Raw genomic sequence first — 23,433 nt, 5'->3', positions numbered from 1 at the left:
GAAAAAGGCGAGTGCGTCGTTCATACAGAGGCAGGAGTCGGAGAGGAGGCAGGAGACGAAGAACCCGCAGGAAGAGATAGTTGGCAGCAACAGCAGCATCAAACCTTCATCATAGACACTGCAAACCTCTTCACTGGATACAGCAAGAGACATCAGCAGCCCTACGAGACAGATCTACACTCATTCCAAAGCATCTAGAAACCATTGTTACTGGATGAATCTGGAAATCATGAGCCTGTTCTGTCTCACTCTTTCTCCGGGTACTCTTGTTCTTCCGAGACAATTCATGGATCTAACTTCTTTCACTCACATCTTCGGATTCCAGCAAGCAACCTCAGCACCAGTTGGAATCTCATCTCTACCTGGGTTTCCTCCGGGAACTCCGGTTAACCCAAGCTTTCCTAACAATAAATACAACACACATGCACATCAACTTATCAAATCTGATAAAGTCGCTATTCAAATGAAATTATGATCATTAAAGCACTATCTAAACTCATTGATGTCTCTTTGTTTATTCACTTCAATGTCTATATTGTCAGTCGGCAATACACGTCGCAAATAGAGAATGACTTATTTCTGGCTTTGTTTCAGAGTGGCAACCTGTGGGCATTTAAACTCCCAAGAGTCCCCTGACAAGAGGCTATGCATTCTGTTTTGAAAAAAGAAATTGATAATTTTGTTTAGAGACACTACCAACTAGTTGGAGCAAAAACCTGGACAACGTTTACAAGCGAGTGAGGAACCAGGATCATGTCAATGCGGCAGAGAAAACTGCAATTCAGGAGTATTATTAAAGGGCAACTAAACCCAAACCTCCTGACTTACTCACATTCTTCAAATGTTAAGAATTCCTCTCAAAGACGTAATTTTCCTCATCTTATTAATGTTTTAAAGTAGTTACTTTATAAAGTTATCTGCCTGAAATCTCAGTGAACAAAAGGTTAAGAGAGCGGAGGCCATTGTAGCGTAATAATAGCTTTAATCCTCCTCCAGGCAGCTGTAATCCCACCCCACTTAATTTATACAATGAGTCCCTTAGAGGTGGAGACTTCCAGTGTTGACGAGGCGCTGAAACGAACCTTCATGCTTGACCAATTACAGCAGAGAGGTTTATTTATGGTAAAAATATAATTTGGTTTAGTAACATTTTCTAATGTAATTTTTTCAATTTAAGAGGGTTGTACAAAAACAAATACTGATGAGTACAATAGTGGTCTAAGATTAATTTAAGAAACACCTAAAAAGACTAGTTAATGTCAAGGGGTGGGGCGTGACAATAGGTCTGCCTCACCTGGGGTCTGAGAAGAGGGAGCAACACAGAACATGTACATATAATGAACAGTGCAAGCATACAAAGCAAGACAATATGTGCAGACTAGTCAAGTTTAAGTTTGCTCCCTGGGAGAATAGCTGGAACGTTTCAGCTTCGCTCTGGCAGGAGGAAGAGGGAACTAACTGGAGCAGAAACATGTCATTAAAATTGCATGCATGCACTGTATTCTGAGTACAGGTAATTTAGGGTAAGGTGGTGCTGAGAAGAACCAGAGGGGTAAAAACTCGAAAGAGTAAAAGTAGGTGAATATGGGAGACTGACTCTCAGAGTGGCAGCCCATCATCAGAGTTGGCCTTGAAAATACAGAGAGTCAAAAGAAGTCCAAACAGGAACTAAAATAATATAGGACCAGAATTAAATAGGAAAAGATGTGGTCATCTATCACTCTCGGAAATGAAAGGAGGCAAAGAGTCCAGAGAAATACACAAAGATATAATGGAATACTAACTTGGAGAGAGAACAGACAGAAGCCATACTGCCAGGAAGATCCAATGATGTTCTGGCACAGAATGCCAGAATTAAGAACCACAACAGCCCAGGTGTAGTAGATCAGTGAAGCTCACAGAGAAACAGGAAACGAAACAAAAGTAGGGTAATACAACTTAAATAAAGGCAGAATTCGATTTTTGAAGATTATTCTAAATTTAGTTGTGGTTATAAAGACTAAGCTATAATTAAAACAATATCGGAAAAATGAATGAATGTAATTTGTTCAACGCAACTTTTATTAAGTGGTTCCAACAGTTAAACCACAAAACCAAAGATCACTTGGAAAAGCCACAACATTAGTGCATGATAAAACTTTAAAACAAAGGATTCAAATGAGTAACTACAAACAAACAAGAGAGACGTCCGTAATGCAGTAAATGCATTCAACAAGGCCCTGAAATGGAAACAAAGAAAATAAAATTCACTGAAAATTTACTTGAAAACCAACTCTTTTTCTTTGCTCATGTCAGTGAGATGAGAGAGCATCTGCATCATCATCATCTCCAGATGTTCAATCTGTAAAATAAAATGGAGTTTGTCTTTTAAATCAGAAAAAAACAAATACAATGCCTTGAAAAAGTATTCACAACCCTTCAACATTTCCACATTTTGCAACGAATAACAAACTTGAATTTATTTCATGTGATAGATCAACACATAGTAGCACATACTTGTGACGTGAAACCCAAATGATACAAACAAACAAATATCTAAAAAGTGCTGTGTAATGCCGTAATATGAAATGCATGTTTAATCCTTGTGTTTCCTCTCGGTCAAGACCTTCACCACTGCATATGTATTTTTGGAGCCCAGGTCGTTGAACTTGACCCGGAGATAATTAATTGCCTTCTCCTGAGTCATTTACTTTCAGTCAAAGCCTCAGTGTTTTTTTTGTTAGAAAACACTCAGCATAGAGCATTGTGAAGAACAAAAAATCACCAGCCAGGCCAGTTAAAATGAGCTTTGAAGCCGGTTTAAACATCTCAAAGAAAACTTTTAAATCAAGTTTGCAACAACTGCTAACCTACCAAGATATAGTCGTCCACCTAAACTGAGAGCAAGGAGAAGCTTGAATGTTTGGCAGACAAACCTAATAACCCTGAACACATCACCCCCACTGTGTGACATGATGGTGGCAGCCTCATGATGTCCGGATGCTTTTCTTTAAAAGAGACAACAAAGCTGGTCAGAGTAAATGGGAGGATGATTCGAGCCAAATACAGGGAATCTTGGAAACAAATCCATTATGTCTGTCAAAGACTTATGACTGGGCAGAAGATTCACCTTCCAGAGCTACAATTGAATTGTTACGTTCAAAGAAACATTTATGAGTAAGAATGTCGCAGTCAAAGTCCAGGCCTAATTGTTATTGTGCATCTGTGGTAAGACTGGAAAATGGCATTTTCCGATTCTCCTACAATCTGGCTGAGATTGAGGGGGCAAACATTTCCATCTCTAGATGTGCAATGCTGGTAGAGATACCCTTAAAGACTTGAGCTGTAATAGCAGAAAATGGTGGCTCTTTGCTTAAAGTTTGGATAGCATTCATCTTTTTCATTCCACTTCCAAAAGTGCTACTTTGCATTTGTGTATCACATAAATACATCTTTTGTAATGGTATTTGTAAGGCACTGTAAAACCACGTTGTAAAGTTGTATTTACAATCTGTTTTCTGAGCATACATTTAAGAAAAAAACTTCAATATTTTGCCATATGACGATCATTTTGGGGGCTTCTAAATAACAGATCTATTCAAATATCAATCCCAAATTAGATGTCAGTGTGCTTTCAGAAATCCTTGTCCAATTAAAAAATGCATGAATTGTGCCATTAACCCTTTCACACACAGATGGAGGCAGTGAGACCCAAAAGAAAACTCCAAATACCAGAAAGTCACATGGTAGATACATTGATAGGTTGTGTAACCGATCGTCTTAATACTCAGTAAAAGTAGAAAACAATCAATTGTTGTTTATTTAAGAGCATCTAATGTTGACTATGTGCATACAGACCACTCACTTGTCCAGCAGCTGAACTGTACTTGAAAGCCCCCCCATCCAATGTCTTTTGATTAAAAGTATTTTTATAAAAATCCTTTTCTAAGGGTAGAAACATGATAATATAAAACATTTTTTCTTTGCTGTCTTTGAGGGAACAGGACATGAATCATAATTCTATTGTAAATAATTGTATATAAATATTTCTTATAAATATGTTAACAATTTAAATAACTGTAAAAGTATTTACTTATTTCAATAGAAATAAATGATATAAACACAAAAGTAGCACTGACCTTTGACTTCAGGTGTTCACAGCAACATCCATCTAAAGGTAAAAAAAATGTACAAATAAATGCCCAGCAAATCAGTTAAGAATTTTAAAATTCAACCATTAATGGCGAGGGGTCACATTATTGACGAACCATTCATTTGTATTGAAGTCCTTCTTGGAGATGGTATCCGAGGCACTGATTGTTCCTGATTTTTCTTTGAACCTTCATCGCTTTTCTCCAACGTCGGGGAATTAACTCTTTGTGTACCGTTTGGAAGTGAATCCATTAGAAAGGTAGTCAGGTCTCCTCCCCCCATCTCAGCGGGCATGCTGAGTGAGAGGATATTTGTGGAACCATCGAAGGATCGCACAGTTGCAAGAGCATTTTTCAGATTTGCTTTTTGAAACCGCTCAGTCACACACTCGGGCCAGTCTGCAGCACAAAGATCACCTGCTGTGAAGGAATAAGCGACAACAGCTGAGCTAGCATAGCATCTGTTAAAATGATGACTGACATTCATAGCAACGCAGATAGAGAGATGATCATATCAGATTACCATCCAAAGAGCAGCGAGCAATTGCAAAGGGCAGGTGAAGCATATGGGAAGGAATTGGCAGGATGTTGGACATCGGAACTGTCTCCATGTTGCCATAATCTGCATAGATGACTTCCACGCCATTTGGTCCGACTTTCAAGACCACTGCACGGTACCACTTGTGATCAGCTGCAAAATAAACAAAATTATTTGTTTATAATGATTATTTTTGCATCTATACTCCACTTACCAACATAGATGATTGTATGTCAAGACATATTCTAAGTGAACACAGAAAACTTCCATAACACTTTCTATGATTATCTTGTGTACAATTAATTATGTGTATAATTCATAAGCTTTTAAATAAGAAATTATAACGGTTTATTACCATGGATTTAAATGTATTATAGGCTTTTGGACGTATAACAGTTAGTGGACTAAAAAATGTTGGTAAAGTGGGAACAATGTCTTGTATAATGACATTATATACAGATATTGAAACTGTGAAGCAAGTGAATTCAATGTTTTAATAACAAAATACTGTGTTGAAACTTTACTAATATCTAAAAGTCAAATTGGTAACTCATAATAAACCGGTTTATAATGCTTTAATCCCACCACTAACAATTCTTTAAAAAGCTTGTTACAAGTTGACATTGATATAATATAAACCGTCGTAACATCTTCTATAGAGCCTTATTATTCATAATGTCCAATAGATGTTTTTATAGCAACTTGAACAGTAGACCTTTATAGAAAGAAAACAGCAATAGAAAGTAAACAACAACAACAAAAAGTCCATGAACAACAAGTAGTTAACACAACCATGCCACAGGATTTAAGTTAGTTTTTTAAACTTCACTTGGTTGACACAACTTACAGTAAATTAGTTTCTGAGAAAACTTTTGAAATTATGTGGGTGGTCTTTAACAAGAATTCCTCAACAAAGATATCATTAAAAGCAGCTGTGCCTTTAAACCGTTAGAGATGGTAACTGCCACGTAAAAAAAATGTATTTAAAAAAAAAGAAAAACTGTTGTTTGCTGTGCTGTGGAATGTGTTGCCAGGCTGTAGTCTGACTTCTGACCGCATTCAAAGAGCAGCCGCACCTACGTTTTACCTGCACATGAGCGGTGTAATTACATCCACCAGCAGACACCAAATTATCACCTTTGGTCTAAGGCGCAAAAACTGCAGATGGGGTTCCCCGAGCAGGTCTGTAGGCAGTTCAGCACACTCAATAATATAATGGCAGAATAAGAGCAGCAAATGCAAGACACATATTTGAGTGAGAGAACAAAGAGCTTATTCATGTATCAGCTACACACCTGTAATGGGAATGACAGGTCTGAGCACTGCACCTAGGACAGTGTTTTTCTTTTCAAACTAGTGATGCTATGCTATTTTAACATAATTTATGTAGAATAAATACCTACTATTGAATTCAAAACAACGCTTCCTTTTAGTCAAACCTTTTTCATTATTCCAAAAAGTCTATTTTATTATGTGACTGTCCCTTTATAGGCTCAAGAGTAATATGCACATATTTGATGATTAAAATGTACACATTAAACACAATCATGTTTGCTTAATGGTTCTAGAGCAAAGTAGCCCTGCACATGTTGTTTTACACAGCTAATCATTTGATTGACTTTCTTTCCCATGGATACATTAAAAAGGCTGAGCTCACCAGTAAACTGAGCGCAGCAGGCAGCGCCGGGAACAAGTGTGTTATACTTGGAGGCAGGTCCTTTGTCCTTTTGTTCACAGCTGTATTGAGCCAGTGCTGCCATCACCTCTGCAAGCTTCTTCTCATCCACTAAAGATGACAAAATTGGTAACGTGTCACCAAGCAGGAGGTTGTGTCATAACCCTACATTCAGTAAAAGGCCATTTCTCTGACATTTTGGGTGGTTCACAAATGAGTGTATTTCTTTACTTATAAGTGATACTTCTTGCTTATTATTAAGGACATAGTAGTCCAAGATAATGTGTAACAACTTGTTTGACATCCTAATACTAGTCCTGAACAACTAAAACTTACTGTTCTTCTTCTCTCCTATTTTATGACATGAATCCATGATGCTCACTACTGTATAAGTAGTATAATCCTCATGACAACTCATTCCCACTGTGAGATTTATCAACTTGATTCCTCTTGTACAACAGTTCTGACCTCTATGTTATTCTTGAAAAGCGATACCCTGAAAACCCCCTGAACAATCATCTCATGCCATGTTACACAGCCTGGTCAAGAAGTCCACCACACTCTTAATGACAACATTCAAAAGAACACATTAGTTGTTCTGACCCTTGTTGTGACCCAGCAGGAAGAAGAGCTTAGGACTTATAATAGCAGCAATGCGTGTTGGGAAGCTCATGTTGAGGGGTAGCTCAAAAGTCTTCCAGTCCACAGGGAAAGAATCATCTGGGAAGGGATGAAAGAAAACTGTTAATTTTGACTCACACCGTTGATTAAAAACATGAAGCACTCACCAGATGAAAGTGCAACTGTAGGTGCTTTCAAATCTGTTTTCGGCTCAGGCAGTCGTTTGTGGGGGGGCTCCTTTGGAGTCTCAGGGTGCGAAACCTCAGAGTTTTTCACTGCATCCCTGATAATTGGAGATGCTTTGGCCAGTTGTTTGGAAATAAGGGCTGCTGCCACATTTTGCCCTGCGCACTCTAACTCCAGACCATAACCCTGTGGAGTGACGTTAATGACGTTTGCGAAGAGCTGCTCGCCAACCAGCAGATTCTGGAACCAAATAATAGCTTCGCTGCTCCACTCAGAGCCCAGTGGCGCCACACCTGCGTGAAAACATAAAACACAGAAGAGTTAAAAAACAAGTCTGCAGATTCTTATATCGCACAAAATGAGTTTCCTCCCCCCGAGCCAAGCTAGCACCTGCCTGGATATTGGGATTAATAAAGTTTATCCATCCATCCATCGCTTTTGACATGACTGTGCTCTTTAACTGGGAAAGTAGTGGAGGGACATGTAGCTAGGGGTTCAAGCATGTAAACAAAATGTAACAAAATAAAGATAATATTTTGCAACGTGTTTATTATGCATCATTTTCAACAGTGAAATGGACCGATATCAAGAGAAGTGAAGAGCTTGCAGGCAAATGGAAAGAGGTGGAGGCGACTGACATTGATCTGTGAGTGAGGAGTACCTGCAAGGGAGAACAGGAAGCTTTGTAGAGAACCATAAAATGAGAGACAGTGGACATGTTTGATAAAGAATCTTAAAGATTGAAGTAAATAATACAAAGAAAAAAGGAAGACATCAATGAGGACTAAGAAAGAAGTAAATTAAGATATTAGTAGCAATTTTCTTAATAATCTCAATGTTAATTAAGGAAATTCTGCTTTTATTCCACGTATAAAAAATAAATAAAGCCATAGCCCCTAGTGAGTCATTATGCTGTATTGTATTTTTGATAATTCTTCTTTTATGTGTGATGTGTACCGATACGCCATAATAGTAAGTAAGTTATTTATATTTATAGAGCGCTTTTCTAGACCAAGGTCACAAAGCTCTTAAACAATAAAAAATAAAGAATAATCTAAAAATATATACTAAAAAGATCAAGCTAACACTGAAAACAACAGTCCCAGAAAATCAGGGAAAAGCCTGCACGAATAAAGTTTTAAGATGTTTCTTGAAATAATGACACTGGTTCTGACATAAAATGTAGTAACCATTTCAAAAAGTAGATTTAAGGGCCTCGTTTGTGTTTGGGTGTAACCAGTAGTCTAAAATACTAACAATAAGATTTATTTAAAAATATATGCATTAAAGTGATTCACAGCTTTCTCACTCCGATCAGAGCTTGCCTGGCAAAGACCCTCATAGATATCATCTTACGCACACACAATTCAAACCAAAATTTATACTGATGCAATTCGAGTCTATAACTATTAACAGAATTAACCATACTTGAACGCTAATAATGTTACTATTGGCTATATTCATTTGTCATACCTGAAGAGTTAGTCAATACAAATATTGTCTACTTTGAACCCTGCTCTTGAGCCCAAAATGGTTAGGGACCCTGTTCTAGACAACAGCTTGATGCGTAAGATAACACTGGATTTGGTGTTGGATAGGGAACAAAAAAAAATGGTATAGTAACAGTGGAATATGATACATCTTACTAATAGACGAAACCCCTACAAGAGATTGAATAAATGCCTAACAAAGGAGGCAAACGGGTTTCCCCAAGAAACCATGAAAAGCCTTTGACTTTTGCACTACCTGTGAGACAGCAATGAACTGCATCGAATGGCAGCGTCAGCAGTTGTGGTGTAATTGATCTGACGTGAATTCTGTCAATCATCAGGATGTAGCCATAATCCACAAAGTTCACTTTCAGCTTTTCTTTGGTCTGGCTCAATATGATTGCGCGATACCAGGATCCATCACCTGAAGAAGAACAAAAGGAACTCAATTTCCACAAAAATATAAAATATACTTTTTACACTTTAAGATTTTCTAGAATACTATCTATTAAATACAAGTATTTTATACCTTCAAACATGGCACGGTCCGATTCGGACAGCATCATTTATCATCATTATAACCAGATGTTCAGTGAAACATGGGCAGGAATAATTTTCTGAAGAAGAGTGCTCCACACTACTCGTTGTTAATATTGAAGCATCACACAACCGCTTGGTCGTCAAACTTTACAGTACAGCTTGTACATCAGTCGGTGAACCAGAGTGGACACAGAATAGAGCCCTCAGGAGTGACAGTGCTGATGGAGGAGGATTAGATGTTGTTCATCCTGGCAGTTCACAGTCCGTTGGTCACATCGCACCAGCTTTCCAAGAGAGGGAAATATCTAACGAGGCAGCTCTCTGAAGGCTGAGCAGCTTTCTTTCAGGCCTCTCTCCCGTGTGCATTGTCAGTGTGAGTAGCCTCCCTGGAATCTGCAGGAACTGTTCCAGCTTCAAGTTCGGCGTGTGGTAGTGTTTAATGAGTTTGATGCTTTATGGCTCCACGGATCATGAAGATATTAATTGCAACTGGGAAGGCAGAGTCCCTGGAGCATTAAGTATCTCTTCATACTTGTCGGACATGCTCTTAATGCCATTGGTAGATCATTTCCCACAGCATTTGGGTAGTTTTGAACGCCTGTTGCCAGGTGTTTTTGAGCAAAACCGGGAGCTGCTGCGTCATTAAACGGAATCCCAGTCGAGCTTTCTTTGAGTAGATGGCTTGAACCACCGCAACATCTACTGACATAGTTTTGACCATGTACGGAAGGAGGTAGTGAGTCTGAGTGATGCATTCACCCTCATCAGTGATTTGTTAAAGGACGCGTATAATGCAACACTATCATTGCATCGGTTATTCAGGTTGTTGATTTGGTCTTTGGTCCTTTAACCTGCACACAGAATCTAACTGACTGTTGCATCAATTTAAGTGGTAAAGATAGGTGTTAACTGGAAAAAATGGCATTCCAAAGAACTTGGTAACTGTACACTTCCAGGCTAGAGTTGGATATTGAGGCTTATTAAGAATATTGGATTGAATAATTACTGTGACTGTGTTAAACATGACAGGCACAGCTCACTGAAATTGAGGTAGTCTTTAACCTTAAAGTGTTTAATGGAAGGAATAAGCGACCATGATGTTTGATTTTAGGACTACAATAGTAGGTAACAATAATGAAAAATTAACAAAGAAGGAAACTCACTTGGACACATGGCACAACAGGGCTCACCAACTTTTGGCATAAATGGTGACAAATCTTTCTCACAATGACGTTTTAACTCTGCACTCATCTGTAACTGTCGTTGCTCATCTAGAAAAAACAAACAAAGGTAAAAACACTAGTTTAAGGGGAACAGGTTTAAAATCAACCCATGCTGATACAGAAGTGCTTGTTTGTGTTAGCGAAGAGCCATTTGTTCAAAGATTCACTGGGTGATGGAAAAAGAGTGAGTTTATACAAATCAAGGACAGCATAACATTCAGGACGTTTTGATGACTCAAATCTGTCAGGTAGTTAAGGCTTTGCTATGATGGTAAACATATATGGGTTATAGGGATGATGATTCTCGAGGCAAAAAAAAACAACTATTTGTTTCTTGTTGTGAGATAAATATTTCAGACTTCACAAACAATCCATACCTTAGTAACTTGAAAATAACTTAACATTCCAATTCATCAGGACCCACCTTTAAGGTTATGTCATTAAGGGATTTTTGCCACAGACCTTTTAACTTGTTTCCCTTAAAAAACAAAAACGAATGGCTCAAAAGGGGAAGTGACACAGGTACCTGCAGGGCTGTTCATGTAGCAGTAAAAATCTCCCGGATGATAAACAACACTGGACAACACCGCCACCCTGTGGCCATTCTTAGGAAACTCAACAGTTGGCCATTTGAGTGGTACATTGACTGAAAAAGGCACATTGCAAAAAAAGCAAAACAAGTAAGAATCACATCAACTACATGTATGCATTTGTTGAGAGTTTTAAAATAAGTAATAGGACGCTACCTTCATTTGAAACGTTCTCCTGATTTTCTTGCTGATGAATTGTGGGAACCGCAAGAGCATCAGATGCATAACCAGCTGAGATCAGTATATCAGCGACGTTGGCTTCAGGGTCACTGGCTTGGTCAGTCAAGGTTACCAGCGGCTTTCCATTCTGCATGTCCAGGATTTTTGCTTCTAGTATGCGGTTGGAAAATCTCTGCTTGAAAGCATGCAGGCAGTCTTCTGTCCAGTTCCCACCAACAGGCTGCACTCCTATAAAATAATTGCTCATAGAAATCAAACAAGTCTCTACAAAATGTATCAATAGATGATTATGCGAGAAGAGAAGGATATAAAGATAAGTGGTTAGTAATCAACCTTATTAAAAGACAACTCAAGGTCTCAAAATAAATAAACAAGCTGAAAGCAAAGCAACTTAATTACCTGAAAGTGAAAATGTAAGCGCCTGCACGGGCAAGGACAGTAAAGCTGGGCTAATTGGTTTCACATTGGCTAGATGCACATCTTCAGTGTTTCCAAAATCAATGTAGAACACAAACAGATGTTGCTCCGATGAGTAATTTAGAACCTTGGCACGATACCACTGCTTATCCCCTGAAAGAACAGAGAAGGGACTGTCATTGCAAATGGGATTACAATACGTATCTACTTCACAAAGTAACAGTAGTAATTGTTCAGTCAATTAAAAAGTACAATATTAAACAGTATAGAAAAGAGTCCTTTCTTAAAGCAACAATAAATATACTTGACATAATAGTCATGATGATGTTTTCTTCATATTATCTGTAATGATGGTATTAACTATGAACAGTCATGACAAGAGTATTCGCTACATAGCTTTGTCTAGACGACCTGCCAAGAGAGTCTGTGAGTGTCATGTGACCAACGCACTGTTTTACAGCAGTGAGTCAGAGACAGATTTCTATTAAGTACTGACAAGCAATTTGAAGTTACCAGAAACAGACACAACAAGAGCCAATTTTCTGGTTTTGTGAACAAATGTTCAAGCAGAAAATTGACAAAAAGAATCTGACATTGTGGTTACATTATCACTTTGGCTCCAATTTCTCATGACAGAACTACATGAAGCAAATGATGTGGATTAATGTGAGTGTGTGGCACCTGAGAACTGTGCACAGCATACACTGCCAGGAGATGGCCTAAAGTTTTCGACCTTTGAAGCCAGAGCGCAGTGATCCATAATCTTCAGCTGTAAATCCTGTATCAAGCCTGTTTAACAAAAAATACATGTTATGAAACCTCCCTTTTTCAAACAAGCATTTCTTTATCCTTGATTCTTCTTTTGTTCTCTTAGCACATGTACAAACCGTTCAAGACGGGTGTTCCTAACATTTTTCCACAACACAGGGGTATCTGATCAATTTCCAAAATAAACACTAGTGGCAGATGTTAAATCACACTTGACTTGGATTGAAATGCAGTCCCACTGTCACATCTAGAGTGATAGAAATAAAAGGCAAATAAAAGTGTTTTTCATCATCATCATCATAATTCACTTCTGTGTCCAACTTAATTATGAAACACAATTCTAAACAAAATTAAAATAATAATAATAATAATAATTTTATTCAAACAGCACTTTTGTAAACCATAGTTACAAAGTGCTGTACATAAAAAGCAAACAACTACAGATAAAAACCAATCCATTAAAACAGCACAGTAATAAAAGAAGATAAAAAAACACTCACGCTCCAATTAATTAAATTCAACAGAAAATAATCTTAAAAGTAAGAGTTAGAATTGGGCACCTGGGCAGCCGTGTCTTCAGACACCAATCAAGGCATCAAATAATTACTTAAGAAGAAGTTTAGTATTGTTCTGAGCGTAAAGATGTGGTCTGTCTACGTTCAACAGGAAAATATATTAATCCACACTTTTTGATCGCTCATTAATTCAGACCTGCATCTCCACAGCTGTTCAACCATATATCCTCACCATATTCATTGACCCTGACTATCTTTTACACACATTACAAAACAATTATTATTAGAGCGTCAAAGTAAATAAAATAAACAATCCTTAAAAGTTCATGGAATCTCAAATCTCTTCACAGAGATTTAGATGCAAGTTGATGGGGAGGTTAATTTCCTTTATAAAAATATTTTATTATCTTATTGAAAATATTTATAACTCACCAGCATTCGCAACGTTCTGCACAAGTATTTCATTGGGGGACTGAAGGTCAATGACGACAACAGACAAGGAGCTGCCCACTTCAGGAGTTGGAGGTTTAGGCAACTGGGTGAAGCAGGCCTCATCCTGTCCATTGGAGAAATTCCTGACATTATCCAAGGCAGAGGCCATCATGCTTTCTGGTGGTTGAGAACATTTAAAAAGTTAACATAACAATGAAATGATTAAAAAAAGTTAGTTCAACCCAATAAAATAAGAGATTATGTCTCTATGTCAGGAAAAACTGACACTGAACACATTTCTTAAAAATCCCATACAAAGAGTTTGTGTCCTGCATTCTATTTTATAAGCCAATGGAATAATTTAATGATGGAGGTTGTTGTTGATGGAAAATTCTTTCACTGCAATGGATTGACAGGGACAGTGTGGTGTGTTCTATCACGTAGAAACGGTGGGAGTTAATTCAAAGCATGGGACGAAAACATTTCACAGAGTTCTCACAAGTTAACTTCATTAATCCATTTCAACTAAAAATACAATTTTAGAACAAAAGAAGTTCTTGCTTGGAAACACAGCATTCTTAAGAATACATGGTAAGAAGAAAACTATTTTCGTTTAAATCTTCATCTGCAATATAATGCTGGATTAAAAGAAAAAGCTATTCAAACCAAATCAGCAGCATCATTTATGTTGAGCGTAGAACATTAAATCCCTGTGTGGCATTTTTATATAATGAATTAATTGAATCTACTAATAAAATATTAATTATGATAAGTAAGTAATAAGTACTTTGGAGGCTTTACCAATTTGAGATTTATAAAAATTGTTTCAACGCATTCTTGGAAAACTAAACTAAACTAAAATATCCCCCATTTTTTTGCTACATAACATATCCATAACTGGTTAAGACGTGCTTTAGAGTAAGGGTCTGTGCACAGTACATTAATAAATCATTCATTTTCTACTGCGATTTCCTTGTCGGGGGGCTGGAGACAATCCCAGCTTCTGAGGATGAGAGGCGAGGGACACCCTGAACCGGTTGCCAGCCTGTTGCAGGGATAAACCACCACTCAGAAACACAGTCACACCTACGTGGGAGGAGACTGGGGTACCTGCAGTAACCCCATGCAAAAAGAGGTGAGCTTACAAATGCCACACAGAAAGGCACAAGATCGTTTCAAAGTTCAAGTTAACCAGCAAAGTTAATTCTCTTAGGGGACTTGCCAACTACTATCCCACCTTCGTCTGAATATGGAATGAGAGGGTTAAAGGATATTTTGTTTTTGTTTATTATTATTCATTATTTATATGTAATTTGACGTTGCCACCCCAAAAGATTCTGGTGTCGTGTTTACACCAGTAATAAAAGTTTTCTCTTTCTGATTCTAAAGTAGGGAATTTTCTTTTCTTTTTTTAAAAATAAATTACTTGGAAAACCAATTTGAGTATTTCCCAAAGATCATTTGAACAACAAAATAGTCAGTGAATATTTAATTCCTTAAAAGAAAATGTAACATATTGGTATGTTCTGTTTTTTGGAATGACTTACTTGCTTTTCTCTCACTTTGTTCTTTGATAAGTTTCTTTCCATGATTATGTTCCAGGAGGAATGAGCTCAGCAGCTGTCCTGTACATCAGCGAGAAACAAAGGCATCCAAAAACAGGTTATAAAAATAAATCTATCTTATACAACTTACCGCTCGAAACCACGATGTCCACACCGTAACTATGGCCATTAGTTTCAACTATCCGTGCGGTCACATTTTGACCTTTGAGTAACTTTTCCACTACTGTTAAGCAGGTGGTTGACCAATCACTAGCCACGGGATCGACACCAGCAACATAACACTCCATAGCCTGGATGCAAGATATGCAGAAGGAAAGCTAAATGAATGAAGGATCAGATTCAAACCGTGAAACTGGTTGAGAACGTACACATGGACTAAACTTCGCGACATTTGGAATCAAGGGTCTAATCCTGTTCACCGGTACGGTTTCTTTATTGCCAAAGTCAATGTAAAGAACGTCAGCTGTCTTCTTCTTATTGTCCAGTATCAACACCTGGCCTCTGTACCATTGCTAGAAACGAGAGAAGACAGAACATATGAACATTTAAAATAATAGATGATAATAATTAATGAAAAATTAAGAACCAAGCTTTAAATGTTTAAAGTCTTAATTCACATAAATTCACAAAGGTAAAATAAAACAAGAGATTATATATACATCTTAATTGAAGTGAACAGTGAACACTACTAAGACTTGGACCGGTTGTTACTCGATATCCCCTTTATCTCTTACACAAACTGCAGCCAACATGCATGTTTTGCCTTTTACAGTCACTGGCTTCAGTCAGGGGATGGAATCAAACGTCAATACAATTCTCACAACCACAATATGGCTGGTCTTGTATTTAGAAAATAAACATTATAAAGAGTGTAAAGAACGATATCAAAGGTCTAAAAACTGATTATGATAGCCATTAGAAAGACGCTTACCATGTCATTAGAAAACTGCACTACGCAGATTTCCCCAAGATCGGGAATGTACGGGATGGAGGAGGGCTTTGTTTTCTGAAGCTCTCTGCTGATGTTTTGCAGAGCTTCCATCACCTGTTGACTCTTGGTTATGAGAAAGAACTGGCCAGGACTGTAAAACTCCATGACTGTTGCCTGAAACCAGAGACAAGAATAAGCACAGTACCGTATTTACTGTCTATATGAGGCCATATCAACAAACTGTTATATTGTAATACATAAAGCTCATTAGAAATATTAAACGTTTCAAAAAAATATTAAATGTTCCAAAATAAGAAAACAAAAACATTTGTAAAATTCAACCATTCAATAGATTCTGATCGATATGCATGAAGTGTGGAGCGACTTCCTAGCTTTTCAACATTTTGACAGATCTTTGAACGGCGTCTACCATATGAAACTTGTTTCAGGTCAGAAAGCACAAGAAGAATGAATAAACTAAGAGCATCGGGTTATAAGGATCACAGAAGTTTTTGAGAACATTTAAGGATTTTAAGTGGGCCTTGTCGTCCAAAAAATACAATGTACAAGACCAAGCAAGCCATTTTCAATAAAGTTTTACCTTACCTTACCCACACAAAAATCTTCAATGTTACCTGGTATTCCTCTCCTTTGACGACCTTCTTCAATGTCAAATCTTTGAGATACATTCTTGAGTGGGAGGTTGGATCACAGAGCTTCAACACAAATAATATATACGTTTTCATACATTTAAACGATATCATTTGAGACATTCATGTACCTTTGACTTTGGGGATAAGGCAGCAGGTTGACTCGCTCTTGATTAAAACAAAGAAAAGACACGTTTTTACAAAGAGTAAAGCATTATCATCATACCACATTTTAATAGATTGCACCTTTAGATTCAGTGAAAATAAGCGCTCGTAAATGTTCCATTCAACAACTGGTACATCTTTAATCAGCCATGATTCAGAGAAATCCTCCCCAAGTATGACACAGCTCATCTTGTCATATAATTGCATGAGGCTTTTTTGGAAGTAATACAAAATAAAAAAGTTTAAGAATCACATAAAGAGCTTTGAGAAAGTATTTCTATGAAATTGATTTACTTTTATTGTGAGTTAATAGAAACAAAAAAGACAGTCAAGGTTTCAATGATTTTTATTGTAAATCCCTTCAATAAGAATGTAGCGAAACGTCCAAAAATGTAATGGTACAATAAAATAAAAAAAATAGTAATTCAAATTATGACCGTGGTCATTCTTCTGACAGCTCAGGAAAAACTTCTCTGCAGCCTCCTTCCAGAAGGAAGAGGGTAAAAAAGTAAAGTTGTAGATTGCATGACTGCACTGGAACACCGGTTGAATCTGGAGTTGTGGATGTCCAGAACGGCGAAGTTTCACCCCCTCTGTGAAGAGCCTTGTATTTGCAGTTTCTCAGTGATGCAGGACACTATGCACTGCCGCTCATGTTAGAAATACAATGTTACAAATATACCTTTTTACCAACTCAGACATGAACCCAGATGAAATTATCAATCACTACCATGCAAGTGTCACTTTTTTAAAGGCCAGATTAATTCGGGTTTACCATCAATTCCACATTTTAGAGCAACAGCGTTTTCCTGTCCACCAGATATACTGTAGGTTTGTTATATTTGTAGAATCATTTTGAGCTGAACGACTATTTGCATTTAATGATAAAATCCTGATTTTAAAATTGTGTTTTTTATTTAGTTTAATGTTAATTTGAATCTCCAACCATTGCGTAATCACGTTACTAATGAGCGAAACAAGCGGGGTGAGAATACACTCCACTTTAACTTGTTGCTAAATGGCATCAGGCTCAGCTCAAGAGGAGCAGTACTTGACAACTTTATTAACAGATTATTGACCCAGTTTTTGTATTCTGCACTAAAAATACTGTAAACTAAATGTATGGCTTTATTTCTTTATTTTAAGACTCACAAAGAAATCAATTTAACAGTAATATGAATTATTGATGTATTTAAGAAGAAACCCATAGGAAAAGGACATTGAAGTGGTTACTTCATAGGTCATCTTTTCCCACACACATATGTACAGTACTTAAATATAAGAAAGCACAGGGAATTTTCTTTGCACCCTCCATGTCTTAGCCCTCGCATTTCTACAATACATGCAACAAAATTGAGAGTGGTGTACAAAAAATTGATTTCAATTCATTATCAGTTGGCGAAAAGCTTAAAACTATAACATTTCTAACAGATTCCAACCAATAGCAGAAAAAGAAAAAACAAGATGGTATTAAGACCAAAATTCTATTGTATTTTAGTCAGTTTTAAAAAAAAATACAAAACACTTGGTTGTAAAAGTCCAGACTACCGTCTGCCTCAACCTGTTCCTTTTTACTGCAGCTTTATGTCCCAGTAGTAAAACTTAATGTCACTTACAAACATTAACCTTCAATCGTCTCACTTGCCTACCCTGAACTCATGTCCCCGATAGAAACCCATGAGGGTGGGTTTATGATCACATGACCTCAGGGGAGCACAGTACTGCATTGTAAGTGACAGTGAGGTCATGACTGAGGTCACCATCCGTGTTGAGGAACGGTTCCTCCAGGTGATGTAGATGAATTCAGCCCTGACCCAAGGAGGTGTGAACTCCCGTGAGAAAACTTCAGTTTACCTATTGAACAGGTTTGAGCATTCCTCACTCCAGTGGTATAAACCACAGAACTCTGTTGACTCTGCATGTTTTGTACTTGGGATGGACCACTCGCTAGCTTAGTGCGTTTATAATGAAGTGAGCAGGAAGGAGTTTGCCAAAAATCCTTGTGAGTTTTTTCAAATACTCCTGCAAGGGATAAGAATTTACTTCAGTCTTTTTTCCTTTAAGTTCTGTGTCCTTTTTCTTTGATTACAAACGCCCCCATTTAGGGTATCAACAAGTATTCAGAGCTTTTCTCATGCAGTTTTGTTCCAGTTCATTTTTTCCTGCCTTCCTTCCTTGTGGGAAAACTCAGCCAGAGGTTTATTGTGGGGGGAATCAAAGAGCTAGGATTGACTCTTGCGTTTGTGTTTCCTGTGAACTTCAACATTGAGTAGCGGACAATCCAGAAAGGCCAACAGACATCCTAGACATCTTTATGAATTAACTTGATGTTGTTGTCCCCAGTGTTGTGAACTTTGAGAGCCTCTACTTTATGTATAGGATTTTGACCCAAATGTCATTTAAATCATTGGCTCAGTGTCATTCCATTGAAAGATTGGCCTTTCTCTCCACCTGCATTTAAGGTTGTGACAGGGCCTCCTATGTTCCGCTTTTAAGTCGTTTCCTTGCAGCTCCTTACCCCTGTCGACAAAATGCTGATGTGACGCAAGTAAATTGTACTTCCTTAATGTGGTTGGTGGTGTTAAATATGTTTTAAGCCATTCAAAAATCCACTTAAACGCTTAAGGTCATTGTCCTGCTGCAATACCCAAGAACTCCAAAGAAGTTTAAGGTCTTGAGCTGAAAGAGGGTAAGGACGACAAAAGCTTTATTTCCACTACATTGGTTAAATTTAATGTCAGTCGAGCTGGTCCAAGAGTAGACAAACGTGTGAACATAACAGGACTGGACAGATTCGGGCGATTGAATGTTCACCTTAAGGATTGGTGAAATCAAATCAAATATAAACATTTGGATTAGCATGTTATAATTTGATATTCTATCCCAATTAGTCACAGTATCTAGGAAACATTTTTTATCATTATTAATGGTTAGTGTGTTCGCCAAGTTAAAGTATTACAACAATTTCCTGTTGGTCAGCAGAATTGAGTTTCATTACATGAGAAATGCAATCATTTTGGGTCATTTTATTTAAGTTTAACAGACTGCACCTGGTTCAAAGAGTTAATCTTCAGACTTTTACTTCTTGAAGTATATAGACTCATCAGGTCAACATATTTTGGCAAGAGTGAGGCAAGCCTTTGTGTTCCAAATAAATTAAAAAAAACAAAAACACTATAACTACAATCATTGTAATGTCACATTGTTGTTGGACTTGCATTTTCAAAGATAACCTGGATCAATTTTGACGAGTAAAAATAGTATAAAATAGTTTCTGCAGTAATGAAACAGTCATACAATTTAGAAGCCAATAAAACCTCACCAACCCTGGTGACAGTTAACTTGGAAAAAAAAGAGATTGCTTTTTGTGTTTTTTTTAATATTGAAGGACCCGGCGAATACCCTGGAAAAATAAAGAATGCCTCCCAATCACCGAATCAAGCTACTGTGTCAGGAAAAAAGATGAGCTAAACAATATTTTATAGATTCAAAACAAATAAGCTGAGCAGACAAAGTCTTCAAAATTGTAAAAAAAACAACTAAAAAAAACAAACCGATGCCGTCATGTAATCTTAGGATGTGCTTGTCGAGAGGTAGACATTAATATACAATGTTCAACAACTTTCAACAGATGAGATGAACTTTGAATAAAGAGAGATCTTACTCTGCTTCAAAGGGCTGACACATGTGCCTGTGTGCCTTCCAGTCTTCAGTCTGACATGTCACAGAGCAGTACGACATCTTCTTACAGCGTGTGCAAAAAAAACTGCCTGTTAAAAAAAAAGCGATAGATTACAAAGTCATTTCAGAGTCTGTCTTTGAAAGAACAATATGAACGAGAGCAGCATGTGTCAAAACATTATTCAAAAATGTTATGATCAATTATGTCCATATTAAATAGGGCTGAACGATTAATTGCATTTGCAATATGATCGCGATATTAAAAAATGCGATTATTAAATCGCAAATGTTGTGATTTTATTTAATTTTAATTTATTTTCTGAGCAGTCGAAAATAAAATTGTGGAGTCGAGCCGAACAACGGGGAGAGAGAGAGAAAAGTATTTGCACAGAATATATTATGTCTGTTTACAATTGTAATTAAAGTAACTAAATGAACCTTCTCCCTTTATTTAAATGCTTAATTTGCCTTCATCTTAAAAATGGCTTAACGACTTTATCTTAAGAATCACAAATACATTTTACTGTAAAGTTAATCGTTTATGGTATTAGGTAAAAAAAAAAAGAAGACATTGAAAAAATAATCGCAAATTTAATCGCAATATTTCTGACAACATTTTTTTATTTTTTATTATTGTCAATAATCTTTCAGCCCTAATATTAAACGCATTAACACGGCAGCATTCCAATCGTTTTATTCTGAATTATTTTATTTTCAATTCAATACCTTCATGACCACAGTAGCCACACAGGTTCACTTTTCCTGATGTCTGATTGAAAAAGAAACCCTAAATGGAAGAAAACATGTATTAGATACAAGATAAAAACAAATGTTATCAACATAAACACTATTTTGGATAAAAAGGTAAAATGCTGGCATTTTATTTTTATATTCCACTTGATTAAAATACCATCCCAGTACTTAAACAATATAACCCCCTGCACATCCTTCATACTCTCCCTAGTTAGTTCTCTTCAAAATCTTTCCTTCTGTTACACAGTGGCGTTTGCAATGTTGGATAAGGACAAAGACTTAATCAGTCAAGTTGTGAAGAAAGACGAATTTTAACTTCACGATTAAAACTGCTTAAAATAAAAAGAAAAAAAAACTCTAATTAAAAAAAAAAAGAAAATTAAAATGTTGATCAGAAAGGCGAGAGCATGATTTAAAGTTAGGTTAGAGTGACCAAAATTACTTAAAACTGGTATCAATAAAAATAAAAACGGTTAAATAATGCGTGTCATTTTATTTTCTTATGAATGTAGGGGTAAAACAATTTAGGACTAAAGGCTTAGTCCACCAGAAATTCAAATTTCACTCATTTTCTATTCACCCTCATGTCGACTAAGGGTTGGTATAATTCAGTCATCTCGATCTTCGTGCAAAGTGACACTTTAAAACATTGAAATACCTCCACAGTGCTCGTCTGTAACGTCCATCTTGAAAAAAAGCTTTAACAAGAGGAATTGTTCACAAAAAGTCTATATTTTAACTTGTTTTTAGCAGAATCTTCCAGGCCAGAAGCCTAAATCTTGCAACACTTGCAATGTGTTTCAATGAGGAAAGACTTCAGGCAGCAGCTGAGAGACTGACCTTCCGATCCAACAAACTAAAATATACTACTATACTTTTTTTTTTTACTGAACAGTTCCTTACATTGAGGATAATACAATACAAGATGAACGCTTTTTTCCCTCAATAATTCTAAAAAGAAACATATTAGTCTGAAAATAAGCCCAACCTTTAGTAGATATAAGGGCGAGTAGAAAATGAGTGAAGTTGGAATTTTGGTTGAACTATCACTTTAAGTAAGTATGATCAATAATTTGTCAAATTGTAGAAACAACTTTTAAAACACTCAAAACGGTTCGGTCCAGCATCAAAGTTGGAGCAAAATGCTGTCTTACTAACATGACTCTTGGTAATGAGGAGTTGACAACATGCTTGTCAAGTATTACTAAAGTATAATCTTGGTAAATTATCCACATTAATAATCTGTTAAATAAATGCTGAAGTATTAGAAGCAGGTTTATCAAAAATATGAAATAATGGTGGTCATTTTAAATTGCTTGCTTTAAAAGCAGTGAAACAGACCAGTCTTTTAGAACATTTTGTACAAAATACATACTGATGTTGGGTCCTTGGTCGCTGCCAAACTCATCTGACCTGCAAATGTCGATATTGCGTTATTTTAAAACACAAAATACCATAATAAAATACACTACTTTGTGTACATATGCGTACAAATCACGGTATGTTTAGTGACACGTGAGCAACGCTTACATTCCACGTACTTATTAATGTACGTTTTGTTATTAATTTATTAAAAGTATATTATTTACCGTTCGCTGCGGGGGTCAACATGGAGAGGTGAGAAATGGGAGCAGACATAGGTTTCCTTAAAGGCAGGTTGGGTCGCGAAAGTTTCTCAGCCAGTTTGACTCGAGTCTCGTCACCTGCAGGACAGTGAGGCACAGATGCTGTTTTCCTTTCCAAAATAGCGACTTGCGCCATTTTTTAAATGTTTTGCTTTACCAACTTCAAAGCGAAAAGTTACGAAGTATAAAAAATAATAATTATATTCCTTATTAAGACATTCATATTTCTTTAGTAGAAGTGAACGAGCCTACCTTCGTGCACGTGTTTATAGGAGCCACTGATTGGATGTTACCAGCCAGCTCTGATGGATGCGCAATGCATCATGGTATTTAGTTTTGTTTTTAAATTTTAATTTAATTACATTTATTTTATTTATTTATTTTTAAGTTGTAAAATACACTAAAATATATGTGTGTCTTTATATAGACAATGATTTACATGTATTCACATTCTATCGTATTTCAATTTTGTGACCGTTTCTTATGAAAGTGCTGTAAAAATAGGGTCATCATATGGTATTTAGCTTTTAATTAATTATTTGTTTGCTACGATTATGTCTTTTATTGAACTGTTTAAAAAGTGTTAATCTGACAACTGTGTGGTTAGAAAGGAAATATAAACACACAAATGTACTATGGGGAACTTTAATCTGGCTGCTACCTTTTGTGTATAGTGTTTAAATTGATAAAATTAACATTTTTAGTATATATGAAAAAAAAAGGTTTAATTTTCATCCCAGCCATTTATTTTTAAAAAA

General features: G+C 36.6%; 1 protein-coding gene across 1 annotated transcript; it reads right to left on the bottom strand.

The window, feature by feature from the left end:
- Positions 1 to 2,100: 2,100 nt before the first annotated feature.
- tdrd1 (tudor domain containing 1) lies at positions 2,101 to 22,811 on the bottom strand. The gene is made up of 24 exons (XM_087793200.1): positions 22,640 to 22,811; positions 22,426 to 22,463; positions 21,024 to 21,084; positions 20,281 to 20,386; positions 16,583 to 16,619; positions 16,437 to 16,517; positions 15,802 to 15,975; positions 15,239 to 15,382; positions 15,001 to 15,160; positions 14,853 to 14,930; positions 13,306 to 13,482; positions 12,272 to 12,379; positions 11,573 to 11,743; positions 11,150 to 11,401; positions 10,930 to 11,049; positions 10,344 to 10,451; positions 8,897 to 9,064; positions 7,132 to 7,443; positions 6,947 to 7,063; positions 6,326 to 6,454; positions 4,654 to 4,821; positions 4,248 to 4,529; positions 4,119 to 4,150; positions 2,101 to 2,341 (listed from the first exon to the last, which is right to left on the bottom strand). Exons 1-24 carry the CDS (start codon positions 22,809 to 22,811, stop codon positions 2,258 to 2,260), a joined length of 3,279 nt encoding a protein of 1,092 aa, XP_087649326.1. The 3' UTR covers positions 2,101 to 2,257.
- Positions 22,812 to 23,433: the final 622 nt, after the last annotated feature.

This window comes from Callionymus lyra, chromosome 6, assembly GCF_982586985.1.
Source record: "Callionymus lyra chromosome 6, fCalLyr1.hap1.1, whole genome shotgun sequence".
NCBI classification, from domain to species: Eukaryota; Metazoa; Chordata; class Actinopteri; order Syngnathiformes; family Callionymidae; genus Callionymus; species Callionymus lyra.
This window is presented reverse-complemented; position numbering and strand designations above follow the sequence as displayed.